The following is a 20,909-nucleotide window of genomic DNA, read 5'->3' as shown; positions in this document are numbered from 1 at the left end:
TCACCATTGGCGTCGGCTAATGGGGATCCTAATAAATAAAATCAAGAATGCTCCAGCTTTCGACATCTCAATATTAGGAAGGTGTTGTTAATTTTGTGTACACTCAGTCTCTGTGTGTGTGTGTGTGTATATATATATATATATATACACATACACTCACCAAAAAAAGAAACGTCCTCTCACTGTCAACTACGTTTATTTTCAGCAAACTTAACAAGTGTAAATATTTGTATGAACATAACAAGTTTCAACAACTGAGACAAACTGAACAAGTTCCACAGACATGTGACTAACAGAAATGGTATAATGTGTCCCTGAACAAAGGGGGGGAGGGGGGGGTGTCAAAATCAAAAGTAACAGTCAGTATCTGGTGTGGCCATCAGCTGCATTAAGTACTGCAGTGCATCTCCTCCTCATGGACTGCACCAGATTTGCCAGTTCTTGCTGTGAGATGTTACCCCACTCTTCCACCAAGGCACCTGCAAGTTCCCGGACATTTCTGGGGGGGGAATGGCCCCAGCCCTCACCCTCCAATCCAACAGGTCCCAGACGTGCTTAATGGGATTGAGATCCGGGCTCTTCGCTGACCATGGCAGAACACTGACATTCCTGTCTTGCAGAAAATCACACACAGAACGAGCAGTATGGCTGGTGGCATTGTAATGCTGGAGGGTCATGTCAGGATGAGCCTGCAGGAAGGGTACCACATGAGGGAGGAGGATGTCTTCCCTGTAATGCACAGCGTTGAGATTGCCTGCAATGACAACAAGCTCAGTCCGATGATGCTGTGGCACACCGCCCCAGACCATGACGGACCCTCCACCTCCAAATCCATCCCGCTTCGGGGTACAGGCCTCGGTGTAACGCTCATTCCTTTGACGATAAGCGTGAATCCGACCATCACCCCTGGTGAGACAAAACCACAAAGAGCACTTTTTGCCAGTCCTGTCTAGTCCAGCGACGGTGGGTTTGTGCACATAGGTGACGTTGTTTCCAGTGATGACTGGTGAGGACCTGCATTACTCCAGGCCTACCAGCCCTCAGTCCAGCCTATTGCGGACAGTCTGAGCACTGATGGAGGGATTGTGCGTTCCTGGTGTAACTCGGGCAGTTGTTGTTGCCATCCTGTACCTGTCCCGCAGGTGTGATGTTCGGCTGTACCGATCCCGTGCAGGTGTTGTTACACGTGGTCTGCCACTGCGAGGACGATCAGCTGTCCGTCCTGTCTCCCTGTAGTGCTGTCTTAGGCGTCTCACACTACGGACATTGCAATTTATTGCCCTGGCCACATCTGCAGTCCTCATGCCTCCTTGCAGCATGCCTAAGGCACGTTCACGCAGATGAGCAGGGACACTGGGCATCTTTCTTTTGGTGTTTTTCAGAGTCAGTAGAAAGGCCTCTAGTGTTCTAAGTTTTCATAACTGTGACGTTAATTGCCTACCATCTGTAAACTGTTAGTGTCGTAACGACTGTTCCAAAGGTGCATGTTCATTAATTGTTTATGGTTCATTGAACAAGCATGGGGAACAGTGTTTAAACCCTTTACAATGAAGATCTGTGAAGTTATTTGGATTGTTACGAATTATCTTTGAAAGACAGGGTCCTGAAAAAAGGAAGTTTCTTTTTTTGCTGAGTTTATCTCTCACACACACTGAACAAAAATCTAAAACTTAGCATGCAACAATTTCAAAGATTTTACTGAGTTACAATCCATAAGGAAATCGGTCAATTGAAATTAATTAAGCCCTAATCTATGGATTTCACATGACTGGGAATACAGATACGCATCTGTTGGTCACATATCCCTTTATAAAAAGATATGGGTGTGTATCAGAAAACCAGTCAGTATCTGGTGTGACCACCATTTGCCTCATGCAGCGCGACACATCTCCTTCGCATAGAGTTGATCAAGCTGTTGATTGTGGCCTGTGGAATGTTGTCCCACTCCTCTTCAATGGCTGTGCCAAATTGCTGGATATTTACGGGAACTGGAACACCCTGTCATACACGTCGATCCACAGCATCCCAAACATGCTCAATGTTTCAACCTTTATACACTGCTCAAAAAAATAAAAGGGAACACTTAAACAACACAATGTAACTCCAAGTCAATCACACTTCTGTGAAATCAAACTGTCCACTTAGGAAGCAACACTGATTGACAATAAATTTCACATGCTGTTGTGCAAATGGAATAGACAAACGGTGGAAATTATAGGCAATTAGCAAGACACCCCCAATAAAGGAGTGATTCTGCAGGTGGTGACCACAGACCACTTCTCAGTTCCTATGCTTCCTGGCTGATGTTTTGGTCACTTTTGAATGCTGGCGGTGCTTTCACTCTAGTGGTAGCATGAGACGGAGTCTACAACCCACACAAGTGGCTCAGGTAGTGCAGCTCATCCAGGATGGCACATCAATGCGAGCTGTGGCAAGAAGGTTTGCTGTGTCTGTCAGCGTAGTGTCCAGAGCATGGAGGCGCTACCAGGAGACAGGCCAGTACATCAGGAGACGTGGAGGAGGCCGTAGGAGGGCAACAACCCAGCAGCAGGACCGCTACCTCCGCCTTTGTGCAAGGATGAGCACTGCCAGAGCCCTGCAAAATGACCTCCAACAGGCCGCAGCCCGTCTGGTGTTCAACTTTCCCAAGTTCTCTCACGTCACCCCGCTCCTCCGCTCTCTCCACTGGCTTCCAGTTGAAGCTCGCATCCGCTACAAGACCATGGTGCTTGCCTACGGAGCTGTGAGGGGAACGGCACCTCCGTACCTTCAGGCTCTGATCAGGCCCTACACCCAAACAAGGGCACTGCGTTCATCCACCTCTGGCCTGCTCGCCTCCCTACCTCTGAGGAAGTACAGTTCCCGCTCAGCCCAGTCAAAACTGTTCGCTGCTCTGGCACCCCAATGGTGGAACAAACTCCCTCACGACGCCAGGTCAGCGGAGTCAATCACCACCTTCCGGAGACACCTGAAACCCCACCTCTTTAAGGAATACCTAGGATAGGATAAAGTAATCCTTCTAACCCCCCCCCCCTTAAAAGAGTTAGATGCACTATTGTAAAGTGGTTGTTCCACTGGATATCATAAGGTGAATGCACCAATTTGTAAGTCGCTCTGGATAAGAGCGTCTGCTAAATGACTTAAATGTAAATGTAAATGTCTGGTGAGTATGCAGGCCATGGAAGGACTAGGACATTCTCAGCTTCCAGGAATTGTGTACAGATCCCTGCGACATGGGGCCGTGCCTTATCCTGCTGAAACAGGAGGTGATGGCATGACAATGGGCCTCAGGGATCTCATCACGCTCTCTGTGCATTCAAATTGCCATCGTTAAAATGCACGTTTGTTCGTTGTCCGTAGCTTATGCCTTCCCAAACCATAACCCAACTGCCACCATGGGGACCTCTGTTCACAACATTGACATTAGCAAACTGCTCGCCCACACACGCTGTCTGCCATCTACCCGGTATAGTTCAAACCAAGATTAATCCATGAAGAGCACACTTCTCCAGTGTGCCAGTGGCCATCGAATTAGAACATTTGCCCACTGAAGTCAGGTTCGACGCCGAACTGCAGTCAGGTCAAGACCCTGGTGAGGACGATGAGCACGCAGATGAGCTTCCCTGAGACTGTTTGACAGTTTGTCTAGAACTTCACAGGACCAACACTTTACATGTTGCATCCAACCGGCATCACAACCGCAGACCACGTGTTACCACACCAGCCAAGGACCTGCACATCTGGCTTATTCACCAGTGGGATCGTCAGACCAGCCACCCGGACAGCTGATGAAACTTTGGGTTTGCACAACCTGTCAAAAACCGTCTCAGGGAAGCTGAACATGTGCCCCATGGTATGGGCAGGCATAAGCTACGGACAATGAACGCAATTACATTTTATCGATGGCAATTTGAATGCACACAGAGACCGTGACAAAATCCTGAGGCACATTGTTGAGGCGATTGCGCGTTTCAGCATGATAATACATGGCCCCATGTCACAAGGATCTGTACACAATTCCTGGAAGCTGAAAAAGTCCCAGTTCTTCCATGGCCTGCATACTCACCAGACATGTCACCTATTGAGCATGTCTGGGATGGTCTGGATCAACGTGTACGACAGAGTGTTCCAGTTCCCGCCAATATCCAGCTACTTGAAGAGTGGGACAACATTCCACAGGCCACAATCAACAGCCTGATCAACTCTATGCAAAGGAGATTGTTCAATTTGTAAGTCGCTCTGGATAAGAGCGTCTGCTAAATTACTTAAATGTAAATGTAAATGTTGCATGAGGCAAATGGTGGTCACACCAGATACTGACTGGTTCTCTGATCACACCCCTAACTTGTTTTTTAAGATATGCATCTGTAGGTCACAGACATCTGTATTCCCAGTCATGCGAAATCCATAGATTAGTGCCTAATGAATTTATTTCAACTGACCGATTTCCTTATATGAACTGTAACTCAGTAAAAACTTTTAAAATTGTTGTTTGTTGCGTTTATATTTTTTGTTTAGTGTATTATAAAGATCAGTCCTTTCAGCAGCCCAGATAATTTATAAATAAATTACCATCATTGGATGGTTCGGCAGTAGGGTTTAGGCCATAGGCCAGCACATTGTAAATATAGAAAAAAAATATTTGCCGGGTAATGTGTATATGTCTTAGCATTTTCTAAATTCAAACGAACCCCCTGCAACTAGACATGGAAGTTTAGAAGACACGTCTTCCAAGTCGGGAATTGAGGTAGTATACCAGTTAAAGGTTGGTAGAAAATTATCTGCGCTACACTTAACATTCCCTACCTACAATAACGCCTACCAGCCAGCTGGAACAGTAATAATCGTCCGACTAGGCGATATTTTTTTTTTATAGCTACTGTCAAAGCAGGGTTGGTACTTTGCAAACATGCAAACCCATTGCCTGACATGCATGGGAAAACAATTGACTGGGGAATTCTGTCAAAATGGCTTGTGGTGATCTAGCTATGGTGGATGTAACTCCATTGCGTTGTCAACATTGGCGTTAGCTAGATGTATCCTCCTAGTTAGTGCGGTGTTTTGTCAGTGTCAAATACACACCAGTTTGACTGAGTGAGTCGAATTGTGCTAGCTAAGCATGCTCAATTTATTGCAAATTGTAGATGGTAACGAGCTAGCTAGCTAGATAGTATCGATATCTAGCTTGATACTCTGAACCTTTTGATGTTTATGATGCATGGCAATTCTGACTATGTATGAGCAGGTGCTTGCTAACTATAGAGCCTAGTTAGCTAGCCTACCTGGCTTCCCACCATACCTAGCAAACATCAACAAAGACAGTTCACTACACTAGCTGGCTAGCTAGGTTAAAACGTTTGCAAAATAACGCCCCAATCTATAATGGTTATCAGAATACAGATATTTAACTGCGAATGCAGTCAATCGGCTACTTTTGCTTGCCACTGCCAGCTGGCTAAAAACAACTTGTCATAAAAACGTGCTAACGTTACTGGCTAACTAGCCAAGCTGCATACAGTAATTAATCAACAAAACAAGGCACTTACCCGTGCAGCTCTAGTGATGTTTAGGTCTTTCATCACTTCTTCGAAAGCCGCAGTCTCCTCCGCCTGTTTCTGATTATGTAAAGCGATTTTCTCGCTAAATTTACGTGGATTGTTTGAGCTCGCCATCTTTTGCTGTTCTTCGCAATGGGACATTACGCACAACGCTTGGATACCGTGGTTTGTCGTCATTACGCGCGTACTGTAAATGATGCTATGAAATTAAAAATACAAATGTAAATGTCTAGCTAGCTACATAACATATCGCATACCATTTTATATTTCCTGGAAATCTAATGAGTATTATCACATCATTAAATCAGAACTTACCGTGTATATTTGATGTGTATGTTGGGCTCTGTGTGCTTTCACAGCAAATTGGTTTGGAGCGGTTCGGTTCGTTTGGACTGGTGTGAACACTATCCGCACTCGAGCGCACCGTGGTTCGCTCAAAAAGGTTGGTCTCAGTCAGATTCCGTTCGTACCTTGGTGCGGTTCACTGCAGATGAGAACGCAGTCCGGACCAAATACCAGAAAAGAACCAGAGGCGTGCAGTATTGATTGTTTGACTGCAAACATTTGATGACATGCACACAGTACCATAACTTGATATCTGTTGAACATTATGTGGGTAGCAGCGAATTTATGGGTGTAGATTGGGGGGAGACAGGGCTATACCAGGATAGGCAATGTGAAACCACCTGGACCAAATTAAGAAAACACAATTTAACAAACAATCGAACTCTGATTCGATCTATAGCTCAGAACTACTTGTGGAAACGCCCTAAAATATGTCAAAGGACAATTATGTTTAAAGGGATAGTTCACTTAAAAACCATTTTAGTATATTGTTCATTAGTACAACCCCCCCCCCCCAAAAAAAAACAACATGTAATGGCAGCAGTCCAATTTTTCAAGAAGATAGAGCACTTTCAGTAAGCAAAAACTGTGACGACGATGATAATGAGGATGATGCTTTGCATCATATGACGATTTTTGAATGGTTAGGTTGACAAAATAAAAAAAACTGGAAAACAATCTATTTCTTGAAGTTTCAAGAAGTTTTATTAAAAGCCACTCAATATCTGATCTACACAATGAACTGAGTGAACAAGGTATCACCAGAGGGGGACATCTACCTGGAGCAGCACATACACACACCTGTTCTGTCAAAACCATGGATGGCAAATTCACAGACACACAACAAGATTACAAGAAAACAAATTCGCCACAGTATCTTTTGAAGTAGATTACAGAAAGTATGAAGGACACATGGCAGATATGTACATGCTACTTTTTCAAATATTTACTAATCATACATTTTTTTGGTACAAATAAAGATATTGCTCTAACAAAGTTGAAATACCAGTATGGATAAATCAAATCCTTGTAATTGTATCAGGGTCATGATGAACAGAGATAAACTGAATGGCCTATACCAAATTGATCAGTTGTCCAGATACAGTAGGCCTATAATTGACTGACAGGAAATATTGGGATTCATGTCTTTGTGACATTTACAGTGATGCTGGAGTTTAAATGCACAGTATTTAGCTAAATACAGGGTATGGTCAAGTATAGAAAGGCAAAAATAGCACCTCATATAAACCATACATTAATTATGAATAATCTCATAAGCGCATGTTGTCCTCTGACACACTTTTAAAGCATGAAGCTCTGGAGCAAGGGCATTTCTCAACATCTCATTCAATAGAATTTTCTGTAAAAAACACTTACACAAATGACAAAAGGATTAGTATGCTGATCACAAAAAGAATGTGTACAATCTACATATCACATCTGTATTACAGTACTGTATAAGAAAGAGGAAGAGCTCATAAAATGAAACACATTCTGGTATGGTCTTGTATTTCACAGTTTCACTGACGGGGCAAGTAGAATTTTCTACGATTGGGAATAAGGTTTCACTTGTCTTCAATTTACATTAATCTGCCATCCCATGAAGATTTTGTTGTTCTTTGAAAAATGATACATTCATCTACAACACCTGAATGCTGTTTTCAGTTCATGTAACTGTAACGGATGTGAAATGGCTAGCTAGTTAGCGGTGGTGCGCGCTAATAGCGTTTCAATCGGTTACGTCACTCGCTTTGAGACCTTGAAGTAGTGGTCTGCAAGGGCCGCGGCTTTTGTGGAGCGATGGGTAACGATGCTTCGTGGATGACTGTTGTTGATGTGTGCAGAGGGTCCCTGGTTCGCGCCCGGGTCGAGGGGACGGACTAAAGTTATACTGTTACATAACACCTTTAATTAAAGCTGGAATCCATAGCGGTGAAATTGAACACATCCGTTTGCGATATTACAACAACAGACATTACTTCAAACAGACACTGATTTTTTCCCGTTGGACATCATAGATTTTTTTTGCTGGATGCTCATTTCCTCAAAACAATAACAAATGCATCTAGGGGCGGCTGCTTCGCCTATCGCGGATCTCAGCTTTAAGGTTATGCAGGGTTGTTTAAAAAAGGGGTTTAGGTGGTGTAGAGGCATTTTTAAACCAATTTCTCCACGGAGAAATGCATCTCCGCTGAGATACATTTTTGCATTTTAAAGCGAATTCCCTGCGATTCTACATATTCTGCCATGGAGGGAGTGACAATGTTGCAGTTTTAATGCAAATTTCCTGCAATTCTATGCATGTTGCCATGGATAATGCTGTGTTCTTTTGCTCAAACATATTAACAAAATCAATACGGCTAGATTAATTGTTTTTAGTATTTCCAATTATCCCTGTTCCAATTATCCCTATGTTTAATTTTGGTGATTGTTAGTTTTCAAATATGATATTATTGAAAAATATATAGGTCCATTATCTTTCTACATACCTTATCTGGTTTTAATCGTTTAAGTTTACACTGAAAGCTTTTTTCCATTCCGAAAATAAATGTTTAAAAAAATTGATAAAATGCTTAAAAAAAATTTAAGGCCTGGAAAAAACACTTAGGTGGCCCACCCAAGGATTTCAATGGCAGAAAAAGTAAACATTCTCCTTTGATAACAGTGGACTCCACTTATAAAAAGCACTTAAAAGCTAACTATGTGCTTTTGAATTGGACATACAAAACATCAGAACAGGTAAGGCAAACGGGTGACATTTTCAAAACCAAAACATATTTCAACGACGGCCATGTTGTGCTTCCAAATAAGATTTAGCATTATAAGCTTGTCTCACCACTGTCAACATAGTCTACAAGGAGTAAAATACATTAACAATCAGTTGTGCATACAATACTGAAGGTCTCACAAATAGGCTACTCCTCATTAAACTAACATTTTACCATATGCACTATCCTAAAGGGAGAAATACACAGGACAATAATCACATATCCTCACTGCTTATGTGCTGTGCTTGTTCTTTCCATCAGGAGGTCCCCCTTACATGAATTTCAGCTCCTTGCCTTTAGCTCTTTGGCCTTCAGAGTTCTGGCAGGACTGGATAGGTGAAAGCAGTAGGCCTATGTCTATTTGAAGATAGGTGATGGCATCATCCTATTTCTCACACCTATAGAGTCCTTTTGTGTAGGAGCTAGGAGAAGGGGGTGACACAAATGTAACTTGGCCTTCGAATCTGGCCACTTGACCAGTACCCTCCCACCCCCACTTGTTCATCACAACTAAACACTGCAAGAGTTGGACGAGACAAAATCACTTCATTCTGATCTACAGTATTGATTATACACAGTATAACATTTTAGAGAAAATGCAAGAAGCCTACAGAATTCCTACATAAGGAGCACTAACCACGGATGTTCTCATGCACTCACACAGATGACCTGGCCTTCACAAATCACCCGACGCCAACCCAATTGAGATGGTTTGGGATGAGTTAGACCGCAGAGTGAAGGAAAAGCAGCCAACAAGTGCTCAGCATATGTAGGAACTCCTTCAAGACAGTTGGAAAAGCATTCCAGGTAAAGCTGGTTGAGGGAATACCAAGAATGTGCAAAGCTGTCAAGGCAAAGGGTGGCTACTTTGAAGAATCTAAAATATATTTTGATTTGTTTAACACTTTTTTGGTTACTACATGATTCCATGTGTGTTTTTTCATAGTTTTGACATCTTCACTATTATTCTACAATGTAGAAAATAGTAAAAAATAAAGAAAAACCCTTGAATGAGTAGCTGTGTCCAAACTTTTGACCAGTACTGTACATTCATTTCCAATGGAACACTGCGTTTGCCTTGCAGCATTGCGTTGCAGAAGCAGTTGCAGTGCATTCTGTGTGGTGGACACTTTGGATTTATCAAAAGTATGCATCAAATTGTATGCGTAGACGGCTTGACAGAAATGGTATCAGATCGAAGCATCAGAAGTTATGTAGCAAGCTAAGGTGACAACAATGCCTCCCATGGACGTTTCCCAGTTGATTTGAATGTTCAACATCATAGTGTAAGAACACTTTTTAAGCCTCAAAGGTTAAAACAAGTATTTTCAAAACAAGTCCTTTTTGGCTAGCCACAGCAGTCAACTAGCTAGCTAGGTAGCTTTCTAGCACATTCACTAATTTGTTTGTAAACAATTAACAAGCTAGTTAGATACCACATGTTCTTGTCAAACTGTCAACAGAGTAGCTAGCAAGCAACAAGATATGCCAAATAGCAGTCTAAAAACCACACGAGGGCAAATCAGATTTGACGGTTCAGACACAAGTCGCATGGCCAGGAATAAGATTTGTATCTGACTTCAAACCGCCTACGAAGGTGGTTTGAAATGTGTCTTGAAATATCCGATTCCATGTGCTTTTTGGCTGTTCAGACTGCAGGAAAAATGCAATAAAATTGAATTTGAGTAACTTCAATGTGAACAATGCTTACGGGTCCCATGCAGTCTAATCTGTCATCAAATCTGTTGTCATTTTTGTTTTGTTTTAAGTTAAACCCTGCAAAGTGACTATTTCAATGTATTTACCCAGCCAATTAATAGAAACATGCTTCCTTGATGCATGGCACAAATGTAAAAATGTTATCCTGCAAATCTGTTAATAGGTTTTTGATTGTGGGTAGTGCTTTAAGTATTTTATTAAACACCCAAAACTACATTGAAATGTCAATAATTATCTATTTAAAAGCAAGTCTGTCCTTAGAGCTAACACTTATTTTCCATTAAAAGGCCACTAATACATTTACACTAGCTCTGGCCTTCACATCATTTCAAACACAGTTCGTTATAATGCAGCACATGGACCTCAACCATAGGATGGAAGATGAAGTAATACACTGTAGCCTATATTATATCAACATCTTAACAGATCTTAACAGATAAAACATTATGGAGTCTTAAAGGAAGTTAAGGCGAAAATGTCACAAATATTCCAACTTCAATTCATTATTTCTCAATTATGCGTTAAGATACAAACGTCAAATACAGTACCTTCAGAAACTATTCATACCCCTTGACTTATTCCACAACTTGTTATGTTACTGCCTGAATTTAAATAGGATTAAATACTTATTTTTTTTTATCTCACCAATCTACACACAATAACCCATAATGACAAATTGAAAACATGTTTTGGACATTTTTTGAACATTTATTGAAAATGAAATATCAAATATACATAAGTATTCACACCCCTGAGTCAATACATGTTAGAATCACCTTTGGTAGTGATTACAGCTGTGAGTCTTGCTGGGTAAGTCTCTAAGAGCTTTCTTTGCACACCTGGATTGTAAAACATTTGAACATTATTATTTTTCTTCTTCTAGCTGTCAAGTTGGTTGGTGACCATTGTTAGACAGCCATTTTCAAGTCTTGCCATATATTTTCAAGTCGATTTAAGTCAAAACTGTAACTAGGCCACTCAGGAACATTCAATATTGTCTTTTATTCAGGACATAAAGTTAATTTATTTGCCATTTTTGGGAGGCAGTTTTACTTTAGTGCCTTGTTGCAAACAGGATCTATGTTTTGGAATATTTTTAGTCTGTACAGGATTCCTTCTTTTCACTCTGTCATTTAGGTTAGTATTATGGAGTAACTAAAATGTTGTTGATCCATCCTCAGTTTTCTCCATTAAACTCTGTAACTGTTTTAAAGTCACCATTGGCCTCATGGTGAAACCCCCCGAAAGACCCCTGTATCTTTGTAGTGACTGGGTGTATTAATACACCATCCAAAATGTAATTAATAACTTGACCATGCTCAAAGGGATATTCAATATCTGCTTTTTTTTTATCCATCTACCAAATATCTTTGTGAGGCATTGGAAAACCTCCCTGGCATTTGTGGTTGAATCTCTGTTTGAAATTCACTGCTCGACTGAAGAACCTTATGGATAATTGTATGTGTGGGGTACAGAGATGAGGTAGTCATTCAAAAATCGTGATAAACACTATTATCGCACACAGAGTGAGCAACTTATTATGTGACTTGTTAAGCAAATTTACTACTGAAATTATAAAGGCTTGACATAACAAAGGGGTTGAATAGTTATTGACTCAAGACATTTCAGGTTTTTTCATTTGTAAAAATTTCTAAAAACATAATTCCACTTTAACATGATGGGATATTGTGTGTAGGCCAGTAACACAAAATCCAAATTTAATCAATTTTAAATTCAGGCTGTAACACAACAAGTTGTGGAAAAAGTCAAGGGGTGTGAATACTTTCTGAAGGCACTATATGTGTCATCCATCCTTCTTCCAAAGGACCCTTCTGTGGATTAAATTGACTAAAAATCCCCCAAATCATGGTATCTTTTTTGTTTTCAGTTTTGTGAGGAATCACCCATGGAATTAAATTGTCACAGTCACTTTGGGCGGAGGGATTACCGTTGCGTGGTGGTTTGTGGAAGTATGATCGGCGTACACGCAATTCCTGCAAAAGACTCAGGGAAGTGCAAGTCCCTCTCCCACTCATCAGCCTCTGTGTTGTACACTTGCACGATGCTTGTGACATTGTTTAGATGCCAATTGTACCCTCCAACAATATAGATATTTTTGTCCAACAAGCAGCAGCCTGCCTCAGATTGCCCTGCTCGCATGGGGCTAACAGTGGTCCACTGGTCATTCTCTGGAATATAATACTCAACCACCAGGACGTCAAAGCAGCGGTCCACATGGTCCATGCGACCACCCAGGCAGTAAACACGGTCTTTGGCGGTGATCATAGCATGAAGCACTCTGGGCTCGTTCATGGGCGATTTGAAGTCCCATTGGTCAGATGTGGGATCATAACAGTGCAGGGCTTTCTTATCGTCCACCGAGACACCGTAACCCCCTGAGATGTAGAGCTTGTCACCACAGGGAGTTCCTGCATGGCCCCAGATTCTGCGTTTCAGTGGTTCCACGTAGGTCCACTCATTTTTCTTGGGACAGTAGCACTCTACGGACGACAGACTTCCAGATCGGTTGCGCCCCCCAGTGGCGTAGAGTTGTCCTTGAAGAACGTTGAGCTGGAACTGAATGCGCCCCTCCTGCATCGGCTGGATGCGCAGCCATTGGCTCAGGTGCGGGTCATAGCGGAAGCAGATGTTTACCGCCCCTTCGCCGCTGCGGTACTGCAGGTGCTGCCCGCCTACTACGTAAACAAAGTTGTCCAGCACCGATACACAGGCGTGGCTGGAACCTGTCTCTGCCTCCGTTAGTTCCTTGAACTGACGCGCTGCAATGTCTGGAAGATAGAACACCTTACTGCTCACAGTACGGTCATTGTCAGTGTAGGGTGTCCCACCAAAGGTAATGAGCGAAACTACTTCGGAGCGGATCATGGTCCGAGGGGACTGCATCTCGTGCTGACGAAAGGGGAGGATCTGGAAGTTGAAGGCCTCCAGGAGGTACTGCCTGCACAGCACGTCCTCTACCATGATTTCCACCGTCTGCACGCTGTCCACCAGCTCCGAGGAGCGCATGAGGGGGAATCGTACGTGGCAGAGCACTTTGTTGGCTCCGGCCCGGCGGGCCGCGTCGTGCTGCAGCCAGCGGATGGCAGCATGGAACAGGTCGATCTCGCTGCAGTTCTTCAGCTTGTTGCTCTGCAGGAAGAAGACCAGGCGCTCCATGGGAATGTGCAGGAAGTCCTCCTCCTCAGCGATCTGCAGGAAGTGGCGGAAGGTAAAGGTGTCCACAGACTCCTTGAGGGAGGACAGGTTGAAGGTGGTGGCCATCTGGCCAATGTTCAGGCAGGTCTCTACGCTCATGGCTGACTTGAGGAACTCCTCACAGAGCTCCACGACTGGGACCATCTGGAGAAAGACAGCTGCTCCCAGTACATCCTGAATGCAGTCCAGGTCAAGTGTGACGTCTGCGCTGTAAGCAAAGTCAATTATGTGTTTCAGGCCGCGGGCAGACAAGCCTTTCAGCTCAATGGTGTCCTTGTTTGACTCCCTCATGCCTCCGGTGAACATGGCTCTGCAAGGTAAGTGAGAAAGCCATTTAAATAACTGTCTTTATGTTAAACTTGTTTTATTGATTTCCCCCCATTCTAAACAACATATTAATCTGAGGTAAATTAGACACAGAACCACTCCCCTACTTGCCATGCAACATCAGGACAAGAACATCAGATTATTCATTTAAACATATTCACATTGCACATTGTACACCTGTAATGTTATTATATCCCTCCCTATCAGTTCCACATATTGTACCAATTCCTCTTCCCTTCTCTCCACTATGCCTCTCATCTGACTCAGCTTTTGATGTATCATTATTTCACACCAAAGCCAAATTCACCAACACAATCACACTCTTCCCTTCACCTCTACATCTGTATAATGATTTGATTTGTACGTCTCTTTACCTGGGTCTCTCTTTACCGGTCAGTGTATCACTATAGTCAGAGAATACATCCAGTGTCCAGTTCTCTCAAATCAGTGCAGATGAAAGGAAAGGAGACGAGTAGCAGAAGCCATTTTGGAGACACAGCGTCAGTCTCACCTGAAGTAGTCACTGCAGGAGGCCAGCACTGCCTTGTGAACCTGGAAGCGCTCCTCATTGATGGCCAGCACCACATCCAGGAGCTGCCCCTGGACTCGCAGGACCGACAAGCCCTGCAGGAGAGTGGCGCTATGGCTTGGGGCTGAGAACGTGCAACGCAGGGTGCTATTCTGGTTAGCCATACTGGAAGAGAAAAGGCCTATCACTATCAGTTTATCAGAATAAGTTATTTTTTAAAGTATTTCCACGTATCTTCTGCCAATTAAGCTTCTAGGATGCTTGTCAGAGTTTACTGATGCTGTTGTAGCATCAGTGACAGTGCTGAGCTCTTGCTCTCCTGCACTTTGTCCATCCGTTTTCCCAGCAGCTGCATCATCACCCTCATCTCAACTCCCTTTTCTTTTGAATTATTCAGCTGCTTCATATGAAGAAATGCCTTCTTTTGTATTCAGAGAACAAAGCCTGTGTTAATGGTGATATATATCCCTTAAACACTAGAGAATATCTTGAATTGTTCACCACTTTCAGGACAATTTAATCTCACTAGATATTGAGTGAGGATATGACCTTCTCAATGGATAATAGTAGTATAGGCTGCCTATCTATGATACCTGGGGGGAAATTATAACTGTAACTCACAATTTATGTTGAAACATTATATTTTGTTAAATAGAATGAAGTTGCCTACATATTTATCCAATATATAGCTTACATGCGGGAAGTGGTGTGTCAATTATTGTGGTGACTTACAGTATGACTGACTGTGCCTCTGGTAACTGGCAGAAGGCTATCAATTAAACCTAATGAAATCAAATAATTATGACTGCTTGGCTGTTTTGAGACAAATTCTTGATTGGGTTTGGTTGACAAGACACAACTGAAAAGTTATATATTTTTACTTAAAAAAAAAAAAGAAAAGTCAAACTAAAAACTAGCTATAGGCTACATTATCATCAATAAGTGGCGGATTAAATTCAGTAGGCCATAACATTTTTCATTTGATGCTGAAGAAATAGGGACTTTGCAATGTGTTGCGGTGCTGCACCTGCTAGAGGACATTTGCTTATCCAGATGCATCAGGGGGCTAAAGAGGGCACAGCCCCCTCAGTTTAAACTTGTGCCCCTTCAGTTTTAGTTGTATGTGCCTATATAAAAATAGCTAAAAAGTTCAGATGATTGAGTGACAGGTTGGCGCATAAAAAAATTGGTATCTCGCTGCGTCAGCACAATGGGCAGAGTGCACCGTGGAGTGTGTAGGGGGGCTATGGAAAGCCACGGGGGCAGTTAGATGTGAATCCTTTGGGTTTCCATAGAAAGTGGGAAAAACACTTCTCATCTCTGTGATAGGCTAAGTGAATAACGTGATACGCCTCTGCCTGTAATATTTGATTTACAAGGGCGGGGTCAAGGTTACCAGTCAGGCCCTGTTGAGGATGGAGTGTTGGAGGCCTGTCTGTCTCCTTCCTGCTCCTCTGCTGTTCCTATGGGGGGCGCTCTGCAGGAGTGTCTGCCCTGTGATGGGGTGTATGAGGTTTTCATCCGGACATTGACTGACACCGATTATGACGAGCTCTCTCCGCAACCTGGAGAGGAAAGGGTGTGCTCTGACCCTTTCCCCGGGCTTGGAGAGAAAATGACCGCACCGCAAAATGTTCCTGGGTGTGACATGGAAGTCTGGAGACAACCCCAGTGTCCACTGTGCATCGTTCTGGAGAGAATTCTCCCTTACCTGCATCAAAAAAGGTCCATGCGCCAAAAGGTTAGTGGACAGCTGAACGTTCGATTTCATTGTTTGTCAATGTTTATCAATGCCCCATGAAATATATATTCATCAGTGAAGTTACTGTTAATCACAACATAGTCCCCCATTCATTTAGAATGTTTGGTTACAGAAATGTGTGTAATTAATTAAATATAGCCTAATACCATTCTCATTCTCCAAGTGGAAAAGTTGTTTGGAGAGCTCACAAACTGCACAACGCTTGTGATTTATTTTAATTGCGTGTACCAAATAACTGTCAATTTCTTAATTGTCTTTGTTTGGAGAACATGTGTCTGGTTTCTCCGTCATGTTTAATGGTGTGAATGCGCGCACTTTAGCGTGCATAGATATACCTGGCCTGCGCGCCAAGAATAGTTCACTTTTGGGTAACTCAAGCAGAGGCTGTATCCAAACCTGTGCATTACTGGTTAAGACAGGTTTTGCCTGATAAGAGCCTTTTTATTTTGCATGCTGACATTTTTATATATTTGTAAATATTACCGTCACCTTTGAAACACCAGCGCTGTGTAAATAACCCCAACACTAATTTGCACCTCTACCTACCCCCTGCTGAATATTTGTCCTTACGACTGCTAAAAGGCCCATATTTTATGCTGATACGCGCAGCGGATATAGGTTACAGATTTTGCGCCAACCTGTCACTTTAAAAGCACTCAATGATCTCGGAGTCTCTGCATTTGAACTTTATGTTTATTGTGGTGTAACGTAATATAACCAGAATTCGATATAATTCCAATACAAGAACCCCCCCAAAAATATAGCCCTTCGCCGAATTCAACTGCCCCCTTAAATCCCTTTATCCTGGAGCGGGGTCTGTAACTATGAACGTAACAATGTTACGACAGAATTCCAAACAGGTAGCCTAACATTCTTTCTTACTCATACCTTATCATTGGCAATATTTAGCCTAGAATGTAGCCTACCGTGGATACAATGTACAATAAATGAATCAATCTGCAAAGATATGACAATTCATGCAAAAACAAAAAAGGCCAGTATCCTCGGGAATTTCTTGAAAATCCACCCGAATGTCCTCTCGCCCAATGTTTCACATTTATAAATGTTTTAATTCCTTACCCGGTATGTTCCCCTTGGATGCCATGTAGGCCTATCACATGCCCATTTACCTCTGGCTGCCTTTTGGTCTACATACAGTTTTCCCATATTGATTTCACCACGAGTGTCATCCTCACCTGTTCTGCGGACGATTCGAGGCGAAATCCCCACCATCCGACTCCGCCATTTTCTAATGTAGCAGTAGGTCAAAGGCATAACAAAATAAACACATCAAGCCTATCGACAAACCAATTATATTACTTTCCCCCGTGCTAAAATATGGTGATCTCTGCACCAGATGTAAATGTTCTGTTGTGCTGGGACTTTTTTCGGATTTGCACTGAGCGCGCGCGCGCAACTGTACTTTTGTGAATGCCAGGTCTGGGAAAACCACTGCACAGATATAACAAGGAGCAGAAGTGTAATCAGCTAGCTAGACGGATTCCACAGTGATTTGCATTTGCCTGTGCATTTCATAATATATATATATATATATATATATATATATTTAAACAGGCATATATGTAGTTTTGGACTGCTGTTTAAAGCATTCGTTAAGATTACACTCGGCTGTTATTGCTGATGTAGCAGTCGGGCTAGCTAGTATGCTAGATAACCATCATAATGGTTTGGTTAGCTAGCCAATTTAGCTAGCTAGTGTCGTCAACCAGATTAGCATCTGAATTAGAATTATTTAGAGTGTAATGCAGTTGATTGATAACAATGGTATGAATGAACATATATTCACCATTATATGACCATTATAACCCAAAATAAATGTGGAATGGCATGTAGACTGAACACACAAAAATATAAACTCAACACCTAAAGTGTTGATCCATGTTTCGTGATCTGAAATAAAAGATCCCAGAATATGCACCAATAGTTTATTTCTCTCAAATGGTAGTGAGCATATCTGGTATGCCAAGATAATCCATCCACCTGACAGGTGTGGCATATCAAGAAGCTGATTAAACAGCATGAACATTACACAGGTGAACCTTGTGCTGGGGACAATAACAGGCCACTCTATAATGTGCAGTTTTGTCACACAACACATTACCACAGATGTTTTAACTTTTGAGGGAGTGTGCAATTGGCATGCTGACTGCAGGAATGTCCACTAGAGCTGTTGCCAGATAATTTCATGTTAATTTCTCTACCGTATGCCGCCTCCAACGTCGTTTAAGAGAATTTGGCTGTATATTCAACCGGCCTCACAGTTTGCGGATGTCAACTTTGTGAACAGAGTGCCCCATGGTGGCGTTGGGGTTATGGTATGGGCAGGCATAAACTACGGACAATGAACACAATTACATTTTATCGATGGCAATTTGAATGCACAGAGATACCGTGACGAGATCCTGAGGCCCATTGTCATGCCATTCATACACCTCCATCACCTCATGTTTCAGCATGATAATACATGACCCCATGTTGCAAGGATCTATACACAATTCCTGGAAGCTGAAAATGTCCCAGTTCTTCCATGGCCTGTGTATTCACCAGACCAGAAATGTCACCCATTGAGCATTTTTGGGATGCTCTGGATCGACGTGTACGACAGCGTGCTCCAGTTCCCGCCAATATCCAGCAACTTCAGACAGCCATTGAAGTGGAATGAGACAACATTTCACAGGCCACAATCAACAGCCTGATCAACTCTAGGCGAAGGAGATGTGTCACGCTGCATTAGGCAAATGGTGGTCGCACCAGATACTGACTGGTTTTCTGATCCACTCCCCTACCCTTTTTAAGGTATCTGTGACCTACAGATGCATATCTGAATTCCCAGTCATGTAAAATCCATAGATTAGGGCCTAATTTATATATTTCAATTGACTGATTTCCTTATATGAACCGTATTTTACATGACTGTATTTTTCTAAATTTATTTAACTAGGAAAGTCAGTTAAGAACAAATTATTATTTACAATGACGACCTACCAAAAGGCAAAAGGCTTCCTGCGGGGATGGGGGCTGGGATTAAAAAATATATACTGTACATATAGGACCAAACACACATCACGGCAAAAGAGACACCACACCATTACATGAAGAGAGACCTAAGACAACAACATAGCATGGCAGCAACACATGACAACACAGCATGGTAGCAACACAACATGACAACAACATGGTAGCAACACAACATGGCAGCAGCACAAACCAGGGTGCAAACATTATTGGGCACAGACAACAGCGCAAAGGGCAAGAAGGTAGAGACAACAGCTCGTTCCATTCTCTAGCTGCAGCGAACTGAAAAGAGGAGGGACCCAGGGATGTGTGTGCTTTGGGGACCTTTAACAGAATGGGACTGGCAGAACAGGTGTTGTATATGGAGGATGAGGACTCCAGTAGGTATCTCAGATAGGGGGGAGTGATGCCTAAGAGGGTTTTATAAATAAGCATCAACAAGTGGGTCTTGCGACGGGTATGCAGAAATGACCAGTTTACAGAGGAGTACAGAGTCCAATGATGTGTCCTATAAGGAGCATTGGTAGCAAATCTGGTGGCCGAATGGTAAAGAACATCTAGCTGCTCGAGGTCACCCTACCTGCCGATCTATAAATTACGTCTCCGTAATCTAGCATGGGTGGGATGTCATTGTCGGTGATCAGGCCTACCACTGTTGTGTCGTCTGCAAACTTAATGATGGAGTTGTGCCTGGCCATGCAGTCGTGGGTGAACAGGGAGTACAGGAGGGGACTGAGCACGCACCCCTGGGGGGCTCCTGTGTTGAGGATCAGCGTGGCAGATGTGTTGCTACTTACCCTCACCACCTGGGGGCGGCCTGTCAGGAAGTCCAGGATCCAGTTGCAGAGGGAGGTTTTTAGTCCCAGGATCCTTAGCTTAGTGATGAGCTTTGAGGGTACCATGGTGTTGGATGCTGAGCTGTAGTCAATGAATAGCATCCTCACATAGGTGTTCCTTTTGTCCAGGTGGGAAAGGGCAGTGTGGCGTTCAATAGAGATTGCATCATCTGTGGACCTGTTTTGGCGGTATGCAAATTGGAGTGGGTCTAGGGTTTCTGGGATAATGGTGTTGATGTGAGCCATGACCAGCCTTTCAAAGCACTTCATGGCTACGGACGTGAGTGCTGCGGGTCTGTAGTCATTTAGGCAGGTTGCCTTCGTGTTCTTGGGCACAGGGACTATGGTGGTCTGCTTGAAACATGTTGGTATTACAGACTCAATCAGGGACATGTTGAAAATGTCAGTGAAGACACCTGCCAGTTGGTCAGCACATGCCCGGAGCACATGTCCTGGTAATCCGTCTGGCCCTGCAGCCTTGTGAATGTTGACTTTAAAGGTCTTACTCACGTCGGCTACGGAGAACGTGATCACACAGTCGTCCGGAACAGCTGGTGCTCTCATGCATGCCTCAGTGTTGCTTGCCTCGAAGCGAGCATAGAAGTGATTTAGCTCGTCTGGTAGGCTTGTGTCACTGGGCAGCTCGTGGCTGTGCTTCCCTTTGTAGTCTGTAATAGTTTGCATGCCCTGCCACATAAGACGAGCGTCGGAGCCGGTGCAGTACGATTTAATCTTAGCCCTGTATTGACGCTTTGCCTGTTTGATGGTTCGTCAGAGGGCATAGCAGGATTTCTTATAAGCTTCCGGGTTAGA

General features: G+C 43.1%; 2 protein-coding genes across 7 annotated transcripts in view; both read right to left on the bottom strand.

Annotated features, from left to right (window-relative positions):
• Nucleotides 1-5,749, bottom strand: part of LOC139540846 (CREB-regulated transcription coactivator 1-like) — a 28,145-nt gene extending 22,396 nt beyond the window's left edge. Inside the window, exon 1 of one of the 3 annotated variants that reach the window (XM_071344854.1) lies at nucleotides 5,547-5,749. In XM_071344854.1, coding sequence (XP_071200955.1) covers nucleotides 5,547-5,735 — 189 coding nt within the window. In that variant the 5' untranslated portion in view covers nucleotides 5,736-5,749. The remainder of the gene's footprint in view (nucleotides 1-5,546) is intronic. The other 2 variants (XM_071344852.1, XM_071344853.1) reach the window with 2 other exon arrangements.
• Nucleotides 5,750-11,016: 5,267 nt separating this feature from the next.
• LOC139540845 (kelch-like protein 26) lies at nucleotides 11,017-17,677 on the bottom strand. Of its 4 annotated transcripts, XM_071344848.1 has the most exons (4): nucleotides 17,421-17,677; nucleotides 15,859-16,173; nucleotides 14,445-14,627; nucleotides 11,017-13,916 (listed from the first exon to the last, which is right to left on the bottom strand). In XM_071344848.1, exons 2-4 carry the CDS (start codon nucleotides 15,981-15,983, stop codon nucleotides 12,335-12,337), a joined length of 1,890 nt encoding a protein of 629 aa, XP_071200949.1. In that variant the 5' UTR covers nucleotides 15,984-16,173; nucleotides 17,421-17,677; the 3' UTR covers nucleotides 11,017-12,334. The 4 variants fall into 4 exon arrangements, with proteins under 4 accessions (XP_071200949.1, XP_071200950.1, XP_071200951.1 ...); XM_071344849.1 differs by lacking the exon at nucleotides 15,859-16,173 and having other exon boundaries at nucleotides 17,421-17,676; XM_071344850.1 differs by lacking the exons at nucleotides 14,445-14,627; nucleotides 15,859-16,173.
• Between the last annotated feature and the right edge of the window lie 3,232 nt (nucleotides 17,678-20,909).

This window comes from Salvelinus alpinus, chromosome 16, assembly GCF_045679555.1.
Source record: "Salvelinus alpinus chromosome 16, SLU_Salpinus.1, whole genome shotgun sequence".
NCBI lineage: Eukaryota > Metazoa > Chordata > Actinopteri > Salmoniformes > Salmonidae > Salvelinus > Salvelinus alpinus.
Note: the sequence above shows the minus strand (reverse complement) of the source record. Positions and strands in the feature narration are given on the sequence as shown.